The 24,066-nt window shown below is 32.1% G+C and overlaps 1 protein-coding gene across 1 annotated transcript; it reads right to left on the bottom strand.

The window, feature by feature from the left end:
• Positions 1 to 16,488: 16,488 nt before the first annotated feature.
• On the bottom strand, positions 16,489 to 23,718 carry LOC119836576 (plasma kallikrein-like). The gene is made up of 8 exons (XM_038361958.1): positions 23,706 to 23,718; positions 20,186 to 20,299; positions 19,047 to 19,155; positions 18,424 to 18,566; positions 18,076 to 18,162; positions 17,767 to 17,849; positions 17,138 to 17,254; positions 16,489 to 16,605 (listed from the first exon to the last, which is right to left on the bottom strand). Exons 1-8 carry the CDS (start codon positions 23,716 to 23,718, stop codon positions 16,489 to 16,491), a joined length of 783 nt encoding a protein of 260 aa, XP_038217886.1.
• Between the last annotated feature and the right edge of the window lie 348 nt (positions 23,719 to 24,066).

A 24,066-nucleotide genomic window follows, 5' to 3' on the forward strand; every position in this document is an offset into this window, starting at 1 on the left:
TAATTAGGATTTTAAGAGAGAGAAATTTGTGAACTCTGAAAACAGTTTATTAATAATTTAGTTTTTCCTTAAAATTCAGTTATATGTGATTATATTATTTAATTATTTTTAAAATCGCGCAGTTATATTATTAGTATTTTCTTGTGCTTGATAATTGGCGAGTAATAAGTCACGTCCCAATCTTCACGTAACCTAAGAAATTAAGCTAAATTATACCTTCTCAGTTATGGGGTTTCGAATTATATAATATGTCCATACTCAACCAAGCGTTTGATAACGATTAGATGAGTTATTTCAATGTCTTTGTACTAACAGCTTATCTATAAAATTAAAAATGTATCGATAAATTAAAAAATCCCTGACGATATTGTTAACTTTATTGATTTAGAATTTTGAAAGTTTATATTGTTTAACTAGTTAAGCCATATTGAGAGAAAAAAAGTATTGAAATATTTAATAAGTTAATTGATCCGACCTTTTGTGGCGCTATGTTTGAACATTATTCAACAAACATGTCTAAGAAACACTGTAGAAAGCAAGTATTTTTAAAGAAAAAAACATCAAAATCGGTCCATTCGTTTGAGAGCCACTGACTGAAACGCACACAAAGACAGACACACATCGACGTTGAACTACATACATAACACCCCTCTATTCGATATAGATATTGTTCTTATGGTAAACGAAAAGGACAGTTACGGTTTACAATATTATGAATGCTAAAATTTGAATAATGACAAGTGAGAACCTTTATCGTTTGCAGTAAAAAAGGAGTTTAGTTTCAGCGCCACCTAGGATATTATTATAAAACTATTATAAATATCATATTTTGCAATAAACATATTTGAGTGTTAACACGAAAAATCAATAGATGGCGTGTTACTAAAAAACCTTGTGCGTTGTGTAAAATATGTTATTTTTAATATTATAGATAATTATAGTCATACTTCAGTTGAATTTGTATAAAAGTTTTCATTAAAACGTTTCAAATAAATAGTTTTAATGGTAATTTCTATGCTAAATCCTTATAATATGAAACACTTAAAAAGAGATGATTAAATAATTCGAAAGGTATTAATTTCACACGCACCAAAATTATTTACAATGACTCAACAATTTTAGACAATAGAATTTTTGATTATAGATAAATATTTTAGTGATAATCAAAAATATACCAATGATTTGATTTTGATTTGATGAAGAAAAGCTAAACGAAAGAATTTAAAAATTTACGAGACAAAAAGTTAAAAAAAGACTAGTAAAAGAAAAATGTGTGTACCTAATTATTAAGAATCGGAATCGGTGAGATTTTTATCTAATAATAATTAATCGTTTATTACTAACAGGTACATATTTTTCTAACAAAATGCAATAAAATCAATACCCTAAAAACGAATCACAAACTTTCCTTTTCATTAATGGCACACAGAAAAAAAATGCAAATTGGCGCCAAATTTGACATCTAACGAGCTGAAAAACTCACCGATAAATTCACACAGATGCAAGCAGACGCATGTCAATCCGTACACCAAAATTAACAATAGAAAAGGCGACAACAGCACCAGATAGTCCATTTTTTTTTCTATTTTCTCACACAATACAGCAAGTATGTTAAACAAAACGGGAAACAGCGATACAGCGTTATCTCTTATCTATACCGATTTGATAATAAAATAATTAAATCGATTGACGTTGCAGTTATAATCAAACTTATGACAATTCAAACAACGCCTTGCTGTGTACACACACTACCATAAAAATAACTGTTTTTAGGATAGTATGTAAAACGGGACATAGGGTAAAACATGACCCTCTAGGAGAGTTGAAATTCTCAGAGATGATATATTTCTGTTGCCGCCATAACAACAAATAATAAAAAAATACACGTTGACACTTCTAATATGAATATGTATGTCATCATGATCAAGGTTTATCAACATATAGAAACTCAGAAATCATAAAAAATCATTATAAACACACACCTACATCCTGCATACGTGTATAATAATTATTTTTATAAATAATGAACCGCCAAATGTACTGGTAAGAGTGAAACGCGAGAAAGACTTGACTGATTCCGATATTTTTTTTTTTTATAACGAAGAAAAGACGGGCGAACCGTTAGTAATATTATAAAGTCAAAAGGCGAAAGTCGTATATAGTCCTATTAGTATATAAGATATAGCGAAATGAACATTCAACTTTTTTACTAACTACTACTAATATTGTAAACGCGAAAGTGTGTAAGTATGGAGGTATGAACGTCTGTTACTTTTTTTACGTAAAAACTACAGAATTGATTTATGAAAATTTTACATGATGTATAATATAGCTTATATTATACATCAGAATAGGACTTGAGCTATGTAAATATATACTTGCTATTGTCCGTGCGTTCGTCCCCGTGTGAAACCGCGCGGCGCAGCTAGTAATTAAATATTTGAAACTTTCAATTAATATCTGTAACATACTTTTAAGTAGTCATGTTAAAACACGTTTACGAAAACCACAATAAGTCATCAAAGATTATATATTTCAACTATGTATGACAAATGATATTGACTTTATTATGAAATAAATTTAATTTTAACTTCCTTGTTTTCAGTGCTTATTGTAAATGATTACCTACATAATATAAGAATTAGGTAGATTATCTCGGCAATATATTTCTGGAATTAGGCACTCTTCTTAATCTATTATTGTTATAAAGTATAGGTATTTTTATCTCTTACTAGCGGTCCGCCCCGGCTTCGTCCGTGGTACATATATAGCTTATAGCCTTCCTCAATAAATGGACTGTCTAACACTGAAAGAATTTTTCAAATCGGACCCGTAGTTCCTGAGGTTAGCGCGTTCAAACAAACAAACTCATCAGCTTTATAATATTAGTATAGATCTGTAGAGACTACTCCCCGAACCTGTAGTGTTTACTTGTAATCTATTTAATTAAGGTACATTTACAGTACGAAAATAATAGTAGTAATTTAAATAAAAACTATATGAAATTTCCAATTCAAAATGGCCGTCAACACAAAATGGGGTCGGTGATTTGTCAAAATTAATATTTTATTTTGTTTATCAACCGATTTCAAAAGAAGGTTATCAATTCGGCGGGTTTTTTTTTTGTTTGTACATCATAACTGTTTACTGGGTGAAGCAATTTTTTTTAACTGAAAACTAGCGTCTCCCATGTGGCTCTGTTTATATTAAGTCTAGTTCCGACGGCGGAAGGGTTAAGTTTTAATCAAATAAGCCCTTAAGTACAATAGAAATAAAGTAGTTATTTCCATATTCTTTCTTAACAAACTCATAAAAATACTTGTCAACTATAGAACTTAAATAGAAAATATGCACTTTTATCTAAATCTGTTATCAAGTCGATTTACTTGATAAGGGGACGATAATCTTCATTAATTGTAAGCCCATCAGAAATTACGCATCATTTTGACAGCTATAATATCACAGACAGACATACAGATATTTTTAAATTAGAATGCACCATTTTCGCGTTCGCGTTACAAAATCCACGAATAAAATTACATTAATTACGTATTATTGGCCTTATAATATGTGTTTGGTTATCCAGAACCATTATAAACAAACCACTGCTTACTGTTACTATAAATGCGAAAATCTATTTGTTTGTCATTCTTTCACGTTGCAACGGAGCGATTTAGCGAGAAACACAGGAGACTAGACATTAAATCATTCCCATGGGAATTTACTTTGACCCCGCTGGTCTGTATACAATTTCAATTCTAGATATACCTATAGATTAAAGTCCAACGCCGAATTTAACGCGTCCGAAGCCACGGGCAAAGGCTTGTATAATAAAAAAATCTAAAAATACTCACTGAAAATTTTCACAACATATCTACCAATCACATAGTCACAGACTTGCAAATAAATCAACACCAACAGTAGCACAACCACGAAAAATATTAAGTAGCAAACTTCACGAGCATCTAAGTACATTTTTGGTTATATTCAAACCGATTTTCGCACTATAATAAAATTCTATTGTCTTTGTTAAATATCTTCATATGCCCAGTGTGTAATTAAATATAAACTCTATTGTATAGCTCTAAGAGTTTATTTCTATTATCTGTTTCATTGATGATTGTGTGTTGTAAACTTTAATATCGATGTGTCTTTAATCTTCTCATGATTGATATAAGACTTTGAACTCTACGTTCTGAGTGAGTAAAGATCAAATCTGTTTGGCTTCACCTTTGTTGTCTTAAGATAATCTGATAAAGCCAATGTCGTGAGAACATCCAGTTAAAACAGATCTATCGTAATCAAAACAAGTGAACACTACGGGAGGTTTAAGAAAATATTGGGGGTCTTTATAAATTGGTCATGATATTACACTGAATTACATAACAAATCCTCTGGATTTGAAACATTGTTGCAAACTGCAACAGATTAAAAAGAATATTATGTTTTGTATAATTTGAAATTGGAATAGCATTTTTATAGTAATTTTAATATATTCTCTGCCTTATTGACTGTTGAACAATGTTTTTCTTTTGCTTATGTCTGTCTGTTGTCTTATCTGTTGTTATAAACACTTACCTGTACTGCCATCTTTCTAGTAGTAAATATCGGAAATATATATAACTAGCGGTTCGCCCCGGATTCGTCCGTGGTACATTTATAGCCTTCTTCAATATATGGGTTATCTAACACTGAAATAATTTTTCAAATCGGACCAGCAGTTCCTGAGATTAGCTAGCTTAACTAGATTTAACTAGCTTTATAATATTAGTATAGATAAAAAATGAATCTCCAAATGTTTTGCTAACTCGAGTTCGGCTATTTTTTACGTTAAGAGAGAGAAAAAACATACCACGGGTGAAGCAGGCGCGAATAGATAGTATAATTATAAATATGACTACAAATATTAAGAAGGTATGCAACCTACATACATGAAATAATTGTTTTTAAAAAGTAACGAAGCTGCCTGCATATTGTCATATTTAGACCAAATTCAAATGGGACCACACGGAAGGCACCAGCATTCAAATATAGAAAAGAAAAACCTTCGAAAGTTCTGAGGCAACAAGCACAAAAACAGACGAATAAAGAACCTCATACTTTATAGAAGTTTGGTTGAAAATAACGAAAAACATTGAATCAATCAAATTCAATGATAAATTGCACACAATTTTGAATTCGATACGCCGTCTTTTGGGACATCTTCAAAAAATATCGTATATCGTTAATCTCTTTCTTTATCATACATTTCACAATATTCTATCTCTTTCCCGCGTTACATAATCGAAAATTAAATTAGCACATTTTATTCACAAAAGGTGTAGTTAATATATTTTTGGTTTCACTAAAAATAATGAGTCACTTATTTGTGTTACTTGGAATTATTGCAAAAAACAATGATTTGAAGAAAGACTAAAAATATATTTATAAAATGCACGTTTCGTGACGTAGTTTATGGTTTCTATAAATATGAAATTATCTGATGTTTTTTCATAGTTTTGTGCTTTTTGAACCGTTGAATTTAGGAGCCTTTAAATTTTATGACTCAATTATTATTGAAAATCCTATTCATTATACTTATTATTCTTTTCATAATATGCTTTGACCTTTCTAAGCGAAGTTAGAGTCTACTATTGCGTAAAGAAAAAAAATATATAGACAAAGGTAATTATTTAAGAGGGAATGTTTTAAATAATAAATTGTAACTATTTGTGTAAGCTTATAACAGTAGCTGTTAAAATTACAATGACATCGGAAGTAGTTACGCCTACAGCTTCCTTTTACGAAAGAAATTATGAGGTACGGTCGGAAAAACAGGTATTTATCCATTTTCTGAGAAAAAAAGAACTTAAATCATCTTTGGTATTAATTACATCAAAAACTTTGATATGTTGAAAAAATCAAGCGTGATTGAGTGTATTTATGCAGTGATTAGTTAGATATATAATTAATTTTTTACATAAGGTTTAGTACCTATTAATTATAACAATTTGTATATTTTATTTTCGATAATAAATTCTTACTAATATTATGCGAATTGTGTTTGTTTGTCTGTTTCGTGTCGTAACCGAGCGGTTTTATAATATCACTTTTGTGTCTAGAGACAGTTAAGAGGCTTAGGGGCGACTACTACATAGACAACTTTTCTCCGCAAGGATACATCGTAGTATTCACCTTCATAGAAATTTCATTCTTCAGTATATTATATAACATATCTACATATCATCATTTATAGTAATGGCAATAGATCTATCAAATACAGTTACATCTTAAATTTCAGTTACAGCGTTAATGATATGAAAGTCTTCTTTGAATAAATATATTTTTTAAACAAAATTTATTTTGCTGACCGTACGCAGTTTTCAACAAAGCCGCTTGAAACTGCAAATACAAAACAGATTTATACGCAATTGTCTTCGGTGCATATTTTTATTTTATTTAGTTCCAGTTAATTACTGTTCCCTGTTTAATGGGATCAGCTTCTTGGTGAAGTTTTGTTGTCGTACCGGTTTGCTCACAAAATGGCTCGTTTCATAATTTTAGTTCTACCATCTTGTGTATTTATAAGATTAAAAATAGGTAATCTATAGCCCCTTAATCGCGATATAGTTGTCGCAAAACAAATCTTCTTAACGGATGTATATGTGTTTTATTTATAAGTTAGTTTTTTTCTATTCAAACAGAGAATTTCTCTGACGCTATTTTATTTTATTTTAAATTTTTTTCATAAAAATGTAGTATTATTATTTATTATATTTATTATTGCTTCAATCAATTACAGAATACTAATACAATATTATAGGATCATACATTTGTTTTTAAATAAAACTTTATATTTACAAAACAATTAGATTTCTCATTTTATTGTTTACGAATCAATCAGTCGTGTTTAGTATTGCAACATGGAGTGACTGATGTACGATGACCTTAAGTCTGCTTTTCTTCCTTGTATTTGTAGGTAAATAAATATTATACAGGTCTTAAATAACAGGCTCGTTTTGTCACCCTTCCAAGTACATTGCTTTATTTTCATAGTCAAATCTTTCCTTTGCACCTTAACAGCGGGCAACGCATTTGCAAGGACCCTAACTTTTCGAATGTTTTGACTGGTGGTGAATCACTAGATCGGTTACCGGTTCTAGCATAAAAAAGATTTTAAGTTTTTTAGGTAATATTTATAAAAAAAATCAATCTTTACCATTTTGTTCCAGGCGATTGCAGTGGAGAATTTCCCTGGATTGGTATCTTGGAAGCAACTAGTGGTGAGTTTCATCATCATATATATAAAATTCTCGTGTCACAATTGTAGTTACCGGACTCCTCCGAAACGGCTGGACCGATTCTTATGAAATTTTGTGTGCATATTGGGTAGGTCTGAGAATCAGCCAACATCTATTTTTCAAATCCCTAAATAAAAAGAGTAAGGCAGAACAGCGTTTGCCGGGTCAGCTAGTAAATCTATATTTTAAATAGTTAAAATATGGTTTAAAAAACAGTTTTTTATCGTTGTAAAATGAGAGATACTGTGTTTTCTATTAAGATCTATTAAAGTGAAATATGAATATGTTAGGTCTGTTCTATTTAAAAATACACAGAAATAGCTGGCAGGACTCCGTCGCCTTGCCTTGCCCCTGACGGATATTTGTATTATACACAAATAAATATTTGCATTAAAGTGTAAGGGAAAAACCTTAAATGGCAAGCAAATGTAGGAAACTTGCAATACCGCGAATTAGACTATAATTTAACGGTTTTTTAAATCTTATAACGACATCTATATCTTAATTAACCCTTTTGTTGCTAGTGAGATTAACAATTAAGCTAATAAATAAGTGAATTTTGATATTTTCAGGTAATGGATTAAAGGCTGCAACAGGATTGATTATGATACACAAAAACGCGTCGATAGCAGTCGCTAGTGATATAGCAAAACTGAGCAACAATTCACTAATGTAAGTGTGTTTTAGAAATAATCTGTATGTTGGAGTCGAGCACGCTTCGGCACGATTTAGGCCAGCTCGCACCGGGGAAGTACTACATCCCCACAGAAAATCAGCTTGAAATGATAGCTTGCTGTTGTGTTTCGTATGGTGAGTGGGGAAGGCGAAAGCGCATATCCTATTCCTTACCTTTCCAAGTCCTTTTCTTTATTCTTCTCTACAATTCTTTCTTAATCCCTTCCCAATTTGAATGGGCAATCCATTTGTAGAGGCGTAAGGTCTGCAATTGACCTTATGGCTCTCCAAATGTTCATAGGCGGTGGTAGCACTTACTATCATTCGACCCACCATTGCCGACTATGACAAAAAAGAGCTTATCAGACCTGAAGGAAGCATGGAACATAAACAAATTTGCACCACGCGAAAGCCGTGGTCATAAACTTGTTACATAATATATTTGTATTAAGAGTTTGTTTCTATATGAAACAAGAATTGGAAAGAACGGGTTTATATGGGACTGGGGGATTACCATGACGTCTTTAAACAGTACTAATTCTACTGTGGAAAAAGACAGAGCTGTATAGTTCGGCTAGCGCCATCCCTTTCCTTCTTATATGTTTAGAATTTGTACTGCTTTAAGGTCTCAATATATTCCACAAATAAAATTGAGTAATTATTTAAATATGACTGTCTTTGGTAAAAACTTTCAAACATTTATATAGGAGGGATTTTTTTTTGCAACTGAACTGGTGGTTTGCTTGATGGTAAGAGATCATATCGCCATGAACATTTGAAGAGGTAGGTCCGCTTTAAATGCGTTGCCTGCTTTAAAGGATAAGGAAAGGATTATATATATGATAATAGATGAGAACTCCGGAAAGGCATCTTCAACATAATTCGTATGCATTGTTATTTTACCAAAGTTCTTAAAAATGTTGTTTTTTATGTTTTTTTTTTAGAAAATCAGCAAAATCATTTTTCCACTACAAAGAGGTTAGATACGAATGTTGTTTACTGGACTACAAGTTGCATCCGGAATACAATGAAGCAATGAACACCATAGCCTTAGTTTATTTAAACTGTTACGATAATTTCTGTGAGTATTTACTTGATCAAACTCAAACAACCTTTTTTCTTTTGACTAAATAAGTCTTTCATGAAAACTTTCGTGGCGTAGCTAATCCTATCCTACTAATTTTATAAATGCGAAAGTTTGTGAGGATAGTTGTATGTGTATGTGTATGTTTCTTACACTTTCACGCAAAAACTACTGATCCGATTGCAATGAAATTTGGTGCGTATTAGCTGGACAACTGGAACAATACATAGGCAATTTTTTACCCCAATATTCCTACGGGATACGGACTTACGTGATTAAAACCGCGGGGCGCAGCTAGTATTATATAATTTCATAATAAAATATTATTTATTATTGGTTTCAGGGAGCGCGATTAATTTGCCAAATGAAACCATGAACTATTATTTCAATTTAAACACGATTTTATTAAAGGATGATGGTAAGACATATTTAATTAGTTACGCAAATAATTAACTTTTCGTAAAATGTGAATGAGAAACTAGCCGCTCGTCCCGTCTCCGCCTGGGCTGAATAAGAAAAAAATATAATCTGTGGCACTCATAGACAATGTGGCTTTCTATTGTTAGAATAATTTAGAAAATCTGTTAAGTAGATCCAAAGATTATCGCCTACAACTGCATAAACTCACAAATTCACAACCTTTACCTATTTATGGTTTTGAAATTAATATATTTTTATTTTAATTATTCCTTTAATATATAGTGACGTTTTCTTTTTAACACATTATTTATCCCTTACTGGCTGGGTTCATACTATACTTCAACAAAACCAGACTCGCTTTTATTTTATATTACATCATCATCATCATCATCATCATCATCATCATCATCAGCCCATATATGTTCCCACTGCTGGGACACAGGCCTCCTATGAGGGTTTTTTATATTACAGTTCGACAAATTTCCAGCATGTTCTATTGATAATAGAATACACGCAATATCTTACAAAGGAACCATTTTACAGTTGACCAAAGGTTCCGTCAAATAAAGACCAGGGTACAAGAAGTCAATAGAAGCAGTTGTGAAGAATTTTATGAAAATGAAGAGGTGGAGTATCATGTCAACCTTTGTTAATAAGCGATCCGCCCCAGCTTTACGTAAGCAGCATATGAAAAACTATGCCTAAAGTATAGCACATGTGGGACAGCCTACATGGACAATAGCACTCAGAGATTAAAAAATCACTAGTTCCTGAGACAAGCGCTTTTAAACAAACAAATGAACTCTTCAGCTTTAATCATTACTTAATAATAGTATAGATTTAATTCAAACACAACACAATTTATCGCACAGGTAACTTACTTATACTACATCGCTAATCTAATTTATTAATGAGGGCACTTATGTTTGAGTATATTTTAATTATATACTGTTATTAATAACAAATATCATCTTTTTTAATTAATCTATACTAATATTATAAACCTGAAGAGTTTGTTTGTTTGAATGCACTAATCTCAGGAACAAATGGAACGATTTGAAAAATTATTTCAGTGTTAGATAGCCCATTTATTGAGGAAGACTATAGGCTATAAATGTACCACGGGTGAAGCCGGGGCGGACCACTAGTATAATATAACTATAGTCATTACTTTATTACACACAAAAATGCTAAGAAAACATTATTTACAGATCAATTTCCGAAGTATTTGGCCCAAGCATGTTATATGTGTAAAAGCAGACACAGATCAGAGTTGCGTTATCGATCCAGGAATGGCCCTGGTTTCTAGGATCAAGGATCAGTGGACTTTGGTAAATTTTAGTTCTTGTTTCTTAAGTGTGGTCAAATAAAACGTTTTGTTTAGTAGACCAGGGCCGAAGCCTTTAAAAATGGTAAAAAATGAAAAAAAATACAGTAGGATGAAACCCATTAGAAAAGGTGGGAAATATGATCAAAATGAAAGGAAAAATAAATTACAGACGATCCGAGTTCGGGAAGTGGGTGGGGGGTTTTTAAGGGTAAAAAATAGTTTATCTTGATTTCCGGCAAAACTACAAGTCTTATGGAAAAACGTTAAACGGCAAAGTTGTAGGTAATAAAAAGATCTACAACTTTTGTATTCGCAATTTTTTCACATAACATTTCAAAATTGATCCAATAGTTTTTGAGTTTATCCATTACAAACACAAAAAAATACAAATTCTTCCTTTTTATAATATTAGTGTAGATTTATTTATGTAATCATATAAGATCTTTGTAATAAGTTTCATAGTGAAATAATTTGCAAGTGTTTAATTGATCAATTCCACAGGTAGGAATCAGCATTCTAGGTCCCGGCTGCTCACTGCCATCTAGGTTTATCAAACTGTCTCCATACACAACCTGGATTGAAGCGAATTTACATCATAACAACAACTTTGAAACATATCGCTTAGATACCAATTTGTATAGACGAAGGGGCAAGAATTCACCATTTATAGCGAACGAGAGTTTTAAGAAGCAAGATGATTTTGTCCTGGAAAAGCTAAATGACAAGACAATGGTGTTGAGAAAAAGTTAGTAACAAGCCTCATAACGCTGATGACAATATTGCAGTTAGAAATTAAAAACTTTTTAACGGATTTTAAATTTATTCATTATATTATTAACCCGACGTTTCGAACATTTTACAGCGAGGGTGGTCACGGAGAGTCGATTGGTCACGGGGGAGGAGAGTGACCACGCTCGCGTTTCTAGTTTTTAATTTCTAAATGTATAATACTCGCGAAATATCAAACGCAAGAAAAAACTAATATTGCAGTTTGTAAATGTCATTGCCAATATATAATTCTTTATTACTATTATTAAAGGCTTGGGTCGCCTGATGGTAAGCTACCACCGCCCAAGAATATTTGCAGTATGGTCGTTTCTAAATCTTACTCCTCTACAAATGGATTCTCTGTTATAAATGGGAACATAAAGAAAAATTTCCGGCAGATTCCAAAAATAAACAAAGCCAGAAAGTATAGATAAATTGAGAACCTCATTAATTTTTAGGAACGTCAATTAAAACAAATTTTTGCCTATAAAAATATTTAGGAACTTAATTCATAGAGAACCTTAAAAGAACCTTTTAATCTACTATTACTATACTTAAGAGACAATTTATTTAATAAGCAATATTTTAAAAGTATTTTGAAATTTTAGACTATTCGGACTATAGAGAAACATTGGGAAAATGTTCAAATAATAACGGTGAACCGATATACAGAGAAACGGGGCGGATTGAAGCGCCAGGACATATCGGAACAGGAGTTTATGCGGTATTTATAACTATTAACATATCGTAAAATATAAAATACTAGCTGCACCCCACGGTTTCACCCACATAAGTCCGAATACCGTAAGAATATCGACATAAAAGTTGCCCATATGTTATTCCAATTGTCCAGCTGTCTACGTTCCAAATTTCATTGCAATCGGTTCAGTAGCTTTTGCGTGAAAGAGCAACAAACACACACACATCCTTACAAACTTTCGCATTTATAATATTAGTAGGATAGTAGGATAGTAGGATCGTAAAATATACCACTCCGTCCCACCCTCCGCTTAGCCTGTGGTACTTACACTATAGCCTGTATCAATCAAGGATCACGTATATTGTAATCTAATCTGTGTCTTCCAGTCAATGAAAGTACCACCAATACAGTCAAAATAGTGTTTTGAAGCTAAAAAATAAATTGTATGATCAAAATTTAAAATAATATAATTAAATAGTACAAAAATGTAAGCAAATACATTATAATAATTCGTCCGCTATACCTACGTGTGGCAACAGCACAAAGGTAATGCAACAAACGGCGGGAACAAACGAATTCTAAGAAAATCGTATTGTAATGGAATGAAAAATCTACAATCTGCAAACAGAACATTACGTTAAAAAAATATGCAAAATGCGACCGTATCGTTAGGTAGCAACCTCTACCAGGCAACCCTTTCGTATCGTATTTAAAAAAAAATATGTGACACAAAAAGGTCATTGACATTCATAAGTGATTAACTTCTTTCAGCTGTCGCTCTTCGACACGTTATTCCATAACATGACGTGTGTGGTGGTAACAGTTCACTGCGAGAAGCGAACTAAAACTAAGCTCTGGATCGATAAAGGCTTCCACCAGGACGACCTGGAGCATCTCATAAAGACCATACCAATTGTGGGACGCAATAGAACTGTCCCGCCGAAAACGCTATTCATTAAAGACAATTATTCCAAGTACAACAAGTTTAAGACAACGAATATTCTATTCAAATTTGAATTCACTGAAAAGGCCAAGATCGTCGTGGAGTTCTTTGGACATAAAGTTTGGGAAGATAAACCAAAGTTTGATGATGAGGATTTTTTACTACGGTCGGCTAGAAAATGCTTGTTTTAGTTAATTGTGATTATTTTTTGTAACTCTCTAAGTCAAGTATTAAAGTATTGCGATTTTTTTTTCTTGATTCATTATGTGACATGTGTTTTAATTATTTTTTGAGACAGTGGATTTGTGAATAAATATTCAATTTCTTAGAAGTAGTAGTAATAAGTATATTTTAATAGCCGACCATTCTGTGTTATACAATTTGGTTATCTAATATGTATAAACACTAAGCCATTGTGTTTATTATTAATAAATAAGAAATTAACAATAAGTCTATCCATCTGAATATTAAAATATAGAACTTTCATACAGAAACTCGATTATCGATTTTGAAGTCCGAGGTCCTCACCACTGATCCACCATTGCTATCAACGGCTATCATTAATAACTACTAGATATCCATTCAGGGACAAAATGTCGATCCTGGATGGAGTTTTAACTCTATGTAAAATCCAACTTCACCTTATACGAATAAGCCTCCGACTTACGGCGAGATTAAACCATAATTGCAGTTCATTTTGCGATGCACCTTAAAGTAATGTAAATAAGCTTGATTTTGCTCTAACCTATACCTATATATCCTTCAATTCAAATTATGAGAATCACATTTCATGACAGTTTTCAGTATGTTTTTATACAGGATTGTATATCTTCGAATGATCGAAGTATATATAGAAATGAAATGAACTTGTAGCAACTTGTTTTGTACTTTTAATATACATGGGTGTGTATTTTACGTATACGCGGTGAGGATAATGTCATTACTACTGCTTAAGCACAGGTAATATAAAAGTGTACTAGCCAAAGTCTTAATAAATTATACATAAATAAGGAGATTGTGTGTTGTTTATTTGATATATATTTGGTATTGTTGTGTTTTTTATCTTATTAAAACTATTTACAGTATGTGAGAAAGCAATGTCCATTTGAACATTTGAATAAATGTGACGTCAACATTTTTATCGATTTATTTGAAAAGCTGTGTTGTTATGTTGCTAGATATAGATATATAAAGATGTATATATCTATCTACCAACAAAAAAAAGTTTAAACTACTTCACTGTTAATTACACAAAATAAGTCATAATTACATAAAACACAACAAACAACCACAAGGGTGGTTTCTTTTACACACATTTATGTCTTATTTTTATTTTATTCAAAAGTATTGATTAGACTAAAAACGAAATGTAAAATATTGATAAAAACACAGTATTTATATATTTAATCAAACTCTCAAGTCCATAATAAATATTGCGGGTGACTGTTAATTAGCACACGACTTACAAAAGAGCCTCTGGCAAATTCTTCGACATTCCATCAATTTTATGAGCATGCAGCTGACTCACGAAACACAATATCGTTATACCGTCACATTTGATACACCCGCGAATTATCGAGCCAAAAATCATTTTCATAGCGTCAAATGCATTTTTATAACGGTGTGTATATTCGCCTTTGTTAAAGTAGTGTTGATGCAACGGGCTATTTTTATTATTTTATAAATAAGAGGTCTGATGATTGACAGATAATAACCGTAGCTTGAAACCTGTTCAGCAAAATTAGGGCTATGAATAAGATGAAGCTGTTGGAAATGTTATTTAATCCAATTAAAGATATTTATATATAGGTGGGTATTAAATTTTACTAGCTTACCGCCAGTGCTAGCAACCACCAAGGGTTGGTAAGGTAAGTTAAGAAGAAAATAGCTAAGGGTTTTCCCCACATAGTTGCCGTTCCCGTGGGATTTCTGGGATAAAAACTATTTCGACGTTTCGAACACTTTACAGCGAGCGTGGTCACGGGGAGACTGAGCGTCGGGTTAATAACATAATAAAGAAATCGCGTTTAAAATCCATTAAAAAGACTTTAATTTCTAAATTCATACACTTTATTTTTCGTCTAAAAAGTAATACAATAGAAAATAATGAAAGCTTATAGACCAGCTATTATCAAAATTACCGCCCCGTTCAACCAAGGGCACCTAGAAGGATTAAAAGGTTAGAATTTAAATTAAGTCATAAAGTCACAGACAGTTTAACATGCCTATTTGAATAAAAGTTTATTGCCTAAGGGACTTGAAATCCAGTCATAATCGTTAGAGACAGTTTCGGTTAATGCAAGCAATTGGTTCAGAATAATTAGACCATTGAACATTATGAAAGTAATTTAATTAATGTTAACGTACCCAAGATTTATAGTCAGTTGTAATGTTATTTCTTTACTAGCGATCCGCCCCGGCTTCGTCCGTGATACGTAGCCTATGTTACTTAGTGATAATGATGCTTTCTAACTGTAGAAGAATTGTTTACATCGGTCTAGTAGTTCTTTTGTGATGGCGGTACTAACATACATACAATAACACAAACGTTTCGTATTTATAATATTAGGTTAGATTTAAACAGCTTTTTAAATACTGTGATTTTATGTATTCTTGTTTATTTGTGTAACAATAACTGGTAAATATTTAAATAAATAAAGAAAATACATATTGTTCTAACTTCATTACTTCATTGACTTTGAATATTTTGGTTCAAAAACTATGCCAGTTTCTTAAAAATAGTATACTCCACCTATTATATGTGGCTATGTGGTTAATATGCAAAAAAAAATAAGAATAAATAGGTGTTTTGTAAGATTTCTTTCGGAAGACTTCTACACTGTGGCTCAATTTTATCTTTTGTTTCTTTATCCTATTTGAATTATCAATCTGGTAAGGTTGAAAATAACATAGTAGAAAATATTTAGGGATATTTATTGTTTTAAATAATATTAGTCTTTATTATAATAGCTGTTTATAAGTTTTAAACATAAGGGGCATCTGAAAATCACCGTTGATGTTCGTGAGCTCTCTAGTTTTGATAATGGCATCAATAGCTGAGAGGCTTTTACTTCATTATGGGATATGTTACTTGAATTATATCTGATATCAATAACGTTTGAAGCAATATACGACTTTTATTTTATTTATTTATTACCTATTCAACTAAATGATGATGAGATCTCGATTCATTTAAGTCCGCTAGAGGAGATTTATCTATGTCAATATGATCTTTCTTTGAACCCAAAGCAGAGTATTTTTTAAAGATTACTTTCCCGTTATTGCAGCTTAGAAATATGGAGCTTCAATTACATCAGTAGCAGTACGAATCCACGATAAATACGGGTAGATATTAATAAATCTCGCTGGAGCAGCACAACCTGGCCCTCGAATACCAAACCCTATCTGGAAAACAGACAAGTGAATGCTATTTAGAAATATTCGAAAAAGAAATTTTGAAATAAAAACCATAAATATATTGCGGCTTCGCTTGCCACCAATTCGGATAAAGCTATCTAAACCAACTATATATAGCAGAACAGCTTGTTTGTTTGAGCGCGCATATCGCAGTAACTGTTACATCGATTTCAAAACTTCTTCCACCGTTGGATATATACTTCAAAGGCTAAACACACATAGGCATTTAGGCACTTACTTACTACCAAATCATGAACTAAAACATTCATATAGGAATCTAGTATGATATACCAGTTGACACTAACTCTGAACCTTTGATTGTAATCAATTTTTTGAAAAGACAAATTCAAAAAGTTGAATGTCGATCAAATGAATATCTGTATCACACAAAAATAAAAGAAATACATTTAGCCACAGATAATAAAATACGCAACTTACTATATAACAGGAGTTTACAAAGAATGAATAGGAAAACATAAATGTATTACAAAAATGACTAATACAAACTAGATTTACTTACCACACTCCAAAAACCAGTAGAATTTGAAGCAAGCACCATGCCGTTGTCCCAAACGCAATTTTTCTTATTATTTATAGCATAACCACATTGATATTGCGGTAATTTTCCGACAGATTTCTAAAATTATTGTAAATGAAATCTCTCACTATATCTTAGAAAAACTAACGACCGAAAATAATCCATAGTTCGCCCTACTAACTTCTTTAATATTTTCCTCAAAAAGTCCGTCAGAATTTAGAAAACAATCATTATTATTATTAAAAATCCCCGAATGCTAACTTTTGAGTTCTATAATTATTAACGACCATTATTTGATATTCATATTGCTATATGAGAAAAACATTTTTTTACTCTGTGGACGTTATTTTGTTAATTTATATAGCCTATATCACTACCACAAATGTGACGATTACAACGACATCTAGTAAGAAAGAAAGAAAGAAACATTTATTTGACTCCACAGAATTCATCATCATCTTCATTCATCACATCTCACATTCATCCAGCGGTTTGGACTGTATGGCGAGCCCAATAAATGATATACATATGCTGGAAAAGCATTAGCCTTCTTCTGTTACAGTAAGGTAATGAAATTTTAGTACAAAAGATATTAAGTAAAGAAGTAATACCCCAGCTCTATTGTAAAACTCTTCGCAGAGAGGGAGACTGACGTACTGCATTTTATATATAACTTTTTCTAAAATCTGATTTTCTGGAAATGATAATGTCCATTATTACAAACAACTAAATTAAATTATTTAGGTAATTGAATGCGACTTCTTGGTAATAGAGTGTAAATTTATTTTTAAAACAAAATAAATGTTCAATAATTCATTGAAGATATACTATTAATACCTTCTTTAAGAATGCGTAATATACTTAAAAAAATCGCGTTTCAAATTTAATTATCTTTACATTGACAAAAATAAATATGTTACCGTCTGTGTATCCCAGTGCATAGAGGTATGTAGACGCATTGTATAGATAGCTTGGCCAACATATAGGCTTTAGATTGGAGTAATTATCTGTAAAATATTGTATCGATTCAATACTATCTTTCAAAAGGAAATCGACGAAGTACTGCTCAGTCACGGCTTAAGAGGTCATATTAGGTAAAGTAATTTAACAAAAAAAAAATTCACAAAGAAGTCCACGGATATTCTTAGAATTACTTCTTACGTGGAGTGGACTTTACGATAGACTTAGAATAATAACAATGATAAACTCTGTATTAAGGCAGCTATCATTTACATTTTTTTTTTAATTAAAAAAAAACTTGGACTCACCGTTGTCCTTATCAATGTCCAGCTCAATAAGAGCCAGTGTGTTGTACGTGGTGTACTCGTATTCTGGATGCATCATATAATCTTTGACACCGCACGTCCAATATGTACCATCTGCGGTGATGAACATCGCTTTGCTGTCCGTTCTAGAACATTTCATTACTACGATTCGAACTTTGGAATTAATGGAAGAACATTCTTTGGTTCCCTATTGTTTTTTTGAAATTTGAAGACATTTGCGTAATATTATTATATCAATTATTTGATGTGTTGCGTTTCACATAATTATGACAGTCTTATTTATGTTATCGTCGGCAAAAGAATGGTGGGTCGCCTGATGGTAAGCGCCAGAGCAAACATTTGAGGCGTAGGGTTGATTACTGGTCTTACGCCTCTATAAATGGATTGACTACTTTAAATGGAAAGTGATACAGAAAGGGTTGGCGAGAGAAACAAAGGCAAGGTCTGGGAAGGGTAAGAAAAAGAATACGAGCTTCGTCCTTTTCTAAATACCTCTTTTTCTTTACAACAAATTCTTTTAAATCCATCCTAAAGCTTCAACCATAATAATATACAGTTCTATCACTTGATTGATTGAGATATAAGTATTACATTATTAATCTTACTGTAGCAAATGCCTTGATACTCTGGCCACATCGCTACCACTAACGATTGCATACGTGGTTTTTATCAGCAACAGTCCACTGAGCGCCGTTTGAAAGCTGGAGCCTTCGTCTAAACATGACAAATTGTTAAAAGTACAAAAAGTTTGAATTTTTTTTTTGACTCAATTTATTATCCGGCAAAAGTTCCAAATTTCTTTTGCCGGATAATCAATCCAGCAAATTGGCATTTAAATTTCATACATCAAATACATATCGATTGATTGATATATTTTCAGTATACATGTAATTACGCATGCTTAATAGTGCTGGAGGCGCATTTCAGAGAATATCCAGAGACCTTGTCACTAATAGCGGTTTGGTGAAACACACTGGGATATAGCTGGTAGTCCACTATTGCAGAGGGAGTCTGACATAACCCAGGGCCTTCTCGCCGTGAACCTTTGGTATGCTAATTTGTGGAGAGACATATGTCGTCCTTCATAAGACACTTTGTGCGTACACATTCGAAGCGACAGATTTATGCATAAGGTGCTCCGTCAATTGATGATTTACGAACATTAAATTATAAGTCATTTAACATAAATGGATTTAAGCTATTTAATTATTTAAAATAAATAATTTTATGTAAAAAAATACAGTTCTTATTTAGATAAAGCTGAGAATGTAATTTCACTCATTTAGTAGAAGGCAATAATACACAAATAATTTATCCTACTAATATTATAAATGCGAAAGTTTGTGAGGATGTGCGTGTGTGAGTTTGTTGCTCTGTCACGCAAAATCTACTGAACCGGTTGCAATTAAATTTGGTACTTAGACAGCTGGACCACTGGAATAACATATAGGCAACTTTTTATCCCGATATTCCTACGGGATACGGACTTACGCGGGTGAAACCGCGGGGCGCAGCTAGTAGTTAATATTACTAGCTGACTCGGCAACCGCTGTTCTTTCCTTCCCTTATCATTCTGGGATATGAAAAATAGATGTTTTTGCGATTCTCAGACCTACCCGATATGCACACAAAATTTCATGAGAATCGGTGAAGCCGTTTCGGAAGAGTATTGTAGAGTATTGAGTGACACGAGAATTTTATATATGTAGACATTAGAGTAGATAAGAGTATGACAGGCACTTACGAACATGGACCCGGAGTACTCCTAGCCAGGGAAAACTTGCATTCTCACCTATATTCCCTTCATATACACGTGTATTTCCCTTGTCACATGGCTTGGTAATAGATATTAAAGTTGCTGAAACAATTGATAAGTAACAGTTTTTGGAAGACGTATTCGAATAACTAAGATCTACGCCAGTTATACGTAATTGTGTAAGAGATATATGTGTGTAAATTTAAAGATTTGTAACAGTAAGTTGATGAACCACCGATATCATTAAATAATTTTTATCAGAAGAAAAGCATTTAAATAATTATAATTATCTAACATTCAAATTAAAACTATATAACATTTAAATTTCAATTATAACAAAATAATGATAAAGTTTTAGTAGAAATGCAATAAATACACATACGTTCACTTTTATAATTTAGAAAATAAATTCATAATGATACCCTTGCAAGTTATATAAGCGTTTAATCTTTTTTAAATTTTACTGTGGATATATTAAATAAGATTGCTTACCGAAAATAAGAAGCAAATAACCCCAAACCAATATATTTACTAACATATTCAATCGAGTTTGGCATATGTTAATTTTACGGTTTGTTAAACATAATAATTGTATAGTTTTCAAGCGACAACTCTATCCCTATACAGATTATATGTATATAGAACAAATAATAAATAATTAATTATAAACGTGGATGATCGATAAATATTTAAATGCTATTTATCATTATCGAAAACTGTTCGCTAATTATAGCGTGTTCGTGTTCTTCATTCACCGTAATTAATTATATGTAGTTAAACCACATATAATTAAAAAAAATCGACTTACACTTTGTTTATGTTCATAAATAATGTACTGACTTACATAAAGCTTCATCATACAAACCATATATACTACAATAACTTTAACTACGCATTCTAGAACAACGAAAGCATTCCACAATCAGCTAATATAACGAGGTTCAATCCAAAAACCTCCCCAAATCACGTTATTGAGAATGACAGATGCATTTTCCATAGACAAGTAGGTGACCAGCCTTCTCTGCCCTGCCTGGCCGACTTTTTATTGTTTATCCCCATCTGAAATCGAAACTAGGCCTCTCAAATTCAAATTCAAATTCAAAATGATTTATTGTGATTCACAGGTTATAAGGAAGGTATTAGCTCGGTTCTATGCTATGGGTTAACCACTACACCATTGCGTCGGTCAACATCAAGAACTGATACATAATTCATGGTATGTTCTGGAAGTAATTGATTGGACGAGAGAGGCGATGTTATCGTAAATCGCAAGTGACTGTCAGTTGATCTGTATTAAAAAGATTTAACAATGCTAGACAAAGCAACTCAGATTACGAAACCTCGAAGATACCAAGGTATGTTCCACTTGATACTGTTTTAAATCAAATTATTTATTGTATACACAAAATACATATATTACACAAAAGTAGGACTCTCATCTTCATCATCTGTCCATATATGCTCCCACTGCGGGACACAGGCCTCCTATGAGTTCAGGCCATAATCCACCACCAAGCTAAATGCGGGTTGGCAGATGTCACATATCGTCGAACTTTTGATAAGGTTTTAAGCAATGGTGATGTTATCAACGTGCGCAAATAAATTGAAAATTTTCTTGCACTCGCCTGGATTCGCACCTTCGACGTTTTAAATCCGAGATCCTCACCCCTGAGCCACCATTTTCAATGACATTATAAAATGCGAGATATGACTTTGTTACTTAATAGCACAGCGAAAGAGTTTAAAGTATAACGTCAACGTCAAATGTCCCAGTGATATTAGTGTCGCTAAAACCCGATTTTATATAACAAAAACACATTATTTATACGTAGGACTAACAATAGGAGCAAAGTGCATGCAAACAGACATCTAATTTAGTGGACAGACAACCGATAGGCTCAGCCGGTGCGGTCTTCGTTACTCTCGCACTTTTGTTTTTATTCCGACCACAAATCTTGTTAGGGACGAACCAGCTAGACATAAATAGAACAAACCTTTTTGCTGAATATTAAATTGTATTGTATTATGTATATTATAAATTCTGTATCACACTATACTATAATATTATTAATGTGCAAGTTTGTTTGGTTGTTTGTCCGTCAATTACGCTGAAACTACGGAACGGATTTTGATGAAATTTGGTATACAGACAGGTGAGCTGACTTGATAGGATACTTTTAATCCCGATTAAATGCTGCTTTGGCATAAAACAGGAAACTTGGTATCCGGGCGGAGCCGGGACGAGCATCTAGTATTATAAATAACATGTGATTGTTTGGTTGTAAGGTAAGGCAAAAGTATACTGATACTCAATCATATCTTTTGAAGCAGAAATTTTGCGAAATTTGCCGCATTGATATTAAGCCAAGTTATTTACTTGTTATATTTATGTAGTCATAGATCATACAGCTAAGTTGATAAAATTTCCTCATGTCTATTGACATTGTGACTTTGTTCAAACAAATAAACATATTATGATGCGATCGAAGATCAGCGAGAAATAGTAGTTATTTTGTAATGTGAAATAGGCTTTTCCTTGCCCTTCCCAGTCCTTTCCTTTATTCCCCCATCAATCCTTTCTTAATCCCATATCTTTTGAAGTCTATAACCCATTTGGACGTAAGCTCTTTGCAAATAGCCTTACGTCTCTGCAAATGTGTATGTATGTATGTTAGCGCTTACATTCAGGTAACCCACAGCCAGATACCTATATATACCTACCTAGATACCCGGTGCTGGCCCAGCTCATGTCAAAGCGTGCTCGATTCCCACATTAAGAACATAAAACAAAATAACACTTAAGTATCCTTTTGTCGATTTAATTGTAGTTAATTGTTGAAAACGATTTATATTGAATAATTGTTTAATTGTAGTTAGTAGACAAATTTGGTTGGAGGGCTAGTATCATTTATTTAGCATTGCTCTGTGTAGTGTAGACTTAAATTGCCTATTGTAAAATTTCGTGCAAGTATTTACTATAAACTTGTACACAAATTCATTCGCGAATCTAATTTATATTTCGCCATTTATGATTAAACTTGAAATACTGATAATATTTGAATTATACGGAAAATAAATTACAAAATCAAAACGTGGTGGCGAAAATTGTTTATGCTAGCACGTTTTGGTTTAGGTGCATATATTTCGCTTTAATTGTTGTTTTTGTATTTGTTTAAGGGCTGATTTTTGAATCCTTCTTTTAAATTTATTCATTAATATTTATAATGGTTGTCCAATACCATATAGCATATAACCATTGCAAACCTTTAATTTCGTTGTATCTTTATGGAACGAAAAGTTATAGCAAGATTGAAAAATGTACCTTCTCTTTTATGAATATAAGATAAAAGCAATGTCTGACAAAAATATCTCAATAATGAATAGTCTCTTGTTACTTTATCATATTTTTATATCTTTTTATCACTTTTTATTTTCGATCGCTTCCAATAAAGCGCTATCACATAATCACCATTAAACATTTATTTATTTATAATATTCAAAGACTCACATCGTTCATACATTTTTACATCCATGTATAGTGAGTAAAATACTTCATACAACCAAACGGCCACCAGCGTGATTTAAGCTGATTAATATTAATGAGTCAACATATATTTAAGTCAAATTATCGTTATCACACACGCATACATAAGGAAATATGTTAAGGAAGTTTACACGACAGCGTTTGTCGCAAAATACGTAACAAATATATTGAATTTTGATTAATGTTTGATAAAACTTAACAATAATAGGTATAAAATAAATATTTTAATTAAAAAAAACTACTAATAATATTAGCATTAAATTGTAACTGAAAATCAGTATTGAGGTGTTCTTCCTTAAATATACCGAGTGGCATCCTTTTTTGG

This window comes from Zerene cesonia, chromosome 25 (assembly GCF_012273895.1).
Source record: "Zerene cesonia ecotype Mississippi chromosome 25, Zerene_cesonia_1.1, whole genome shotgun sequence".
Lineage (NCBI taxonomy): Eukaryota > Metazoa > Arthropoda > Insecta > Lepidoptera > Pieridae > Zerene > Zerene cesonia.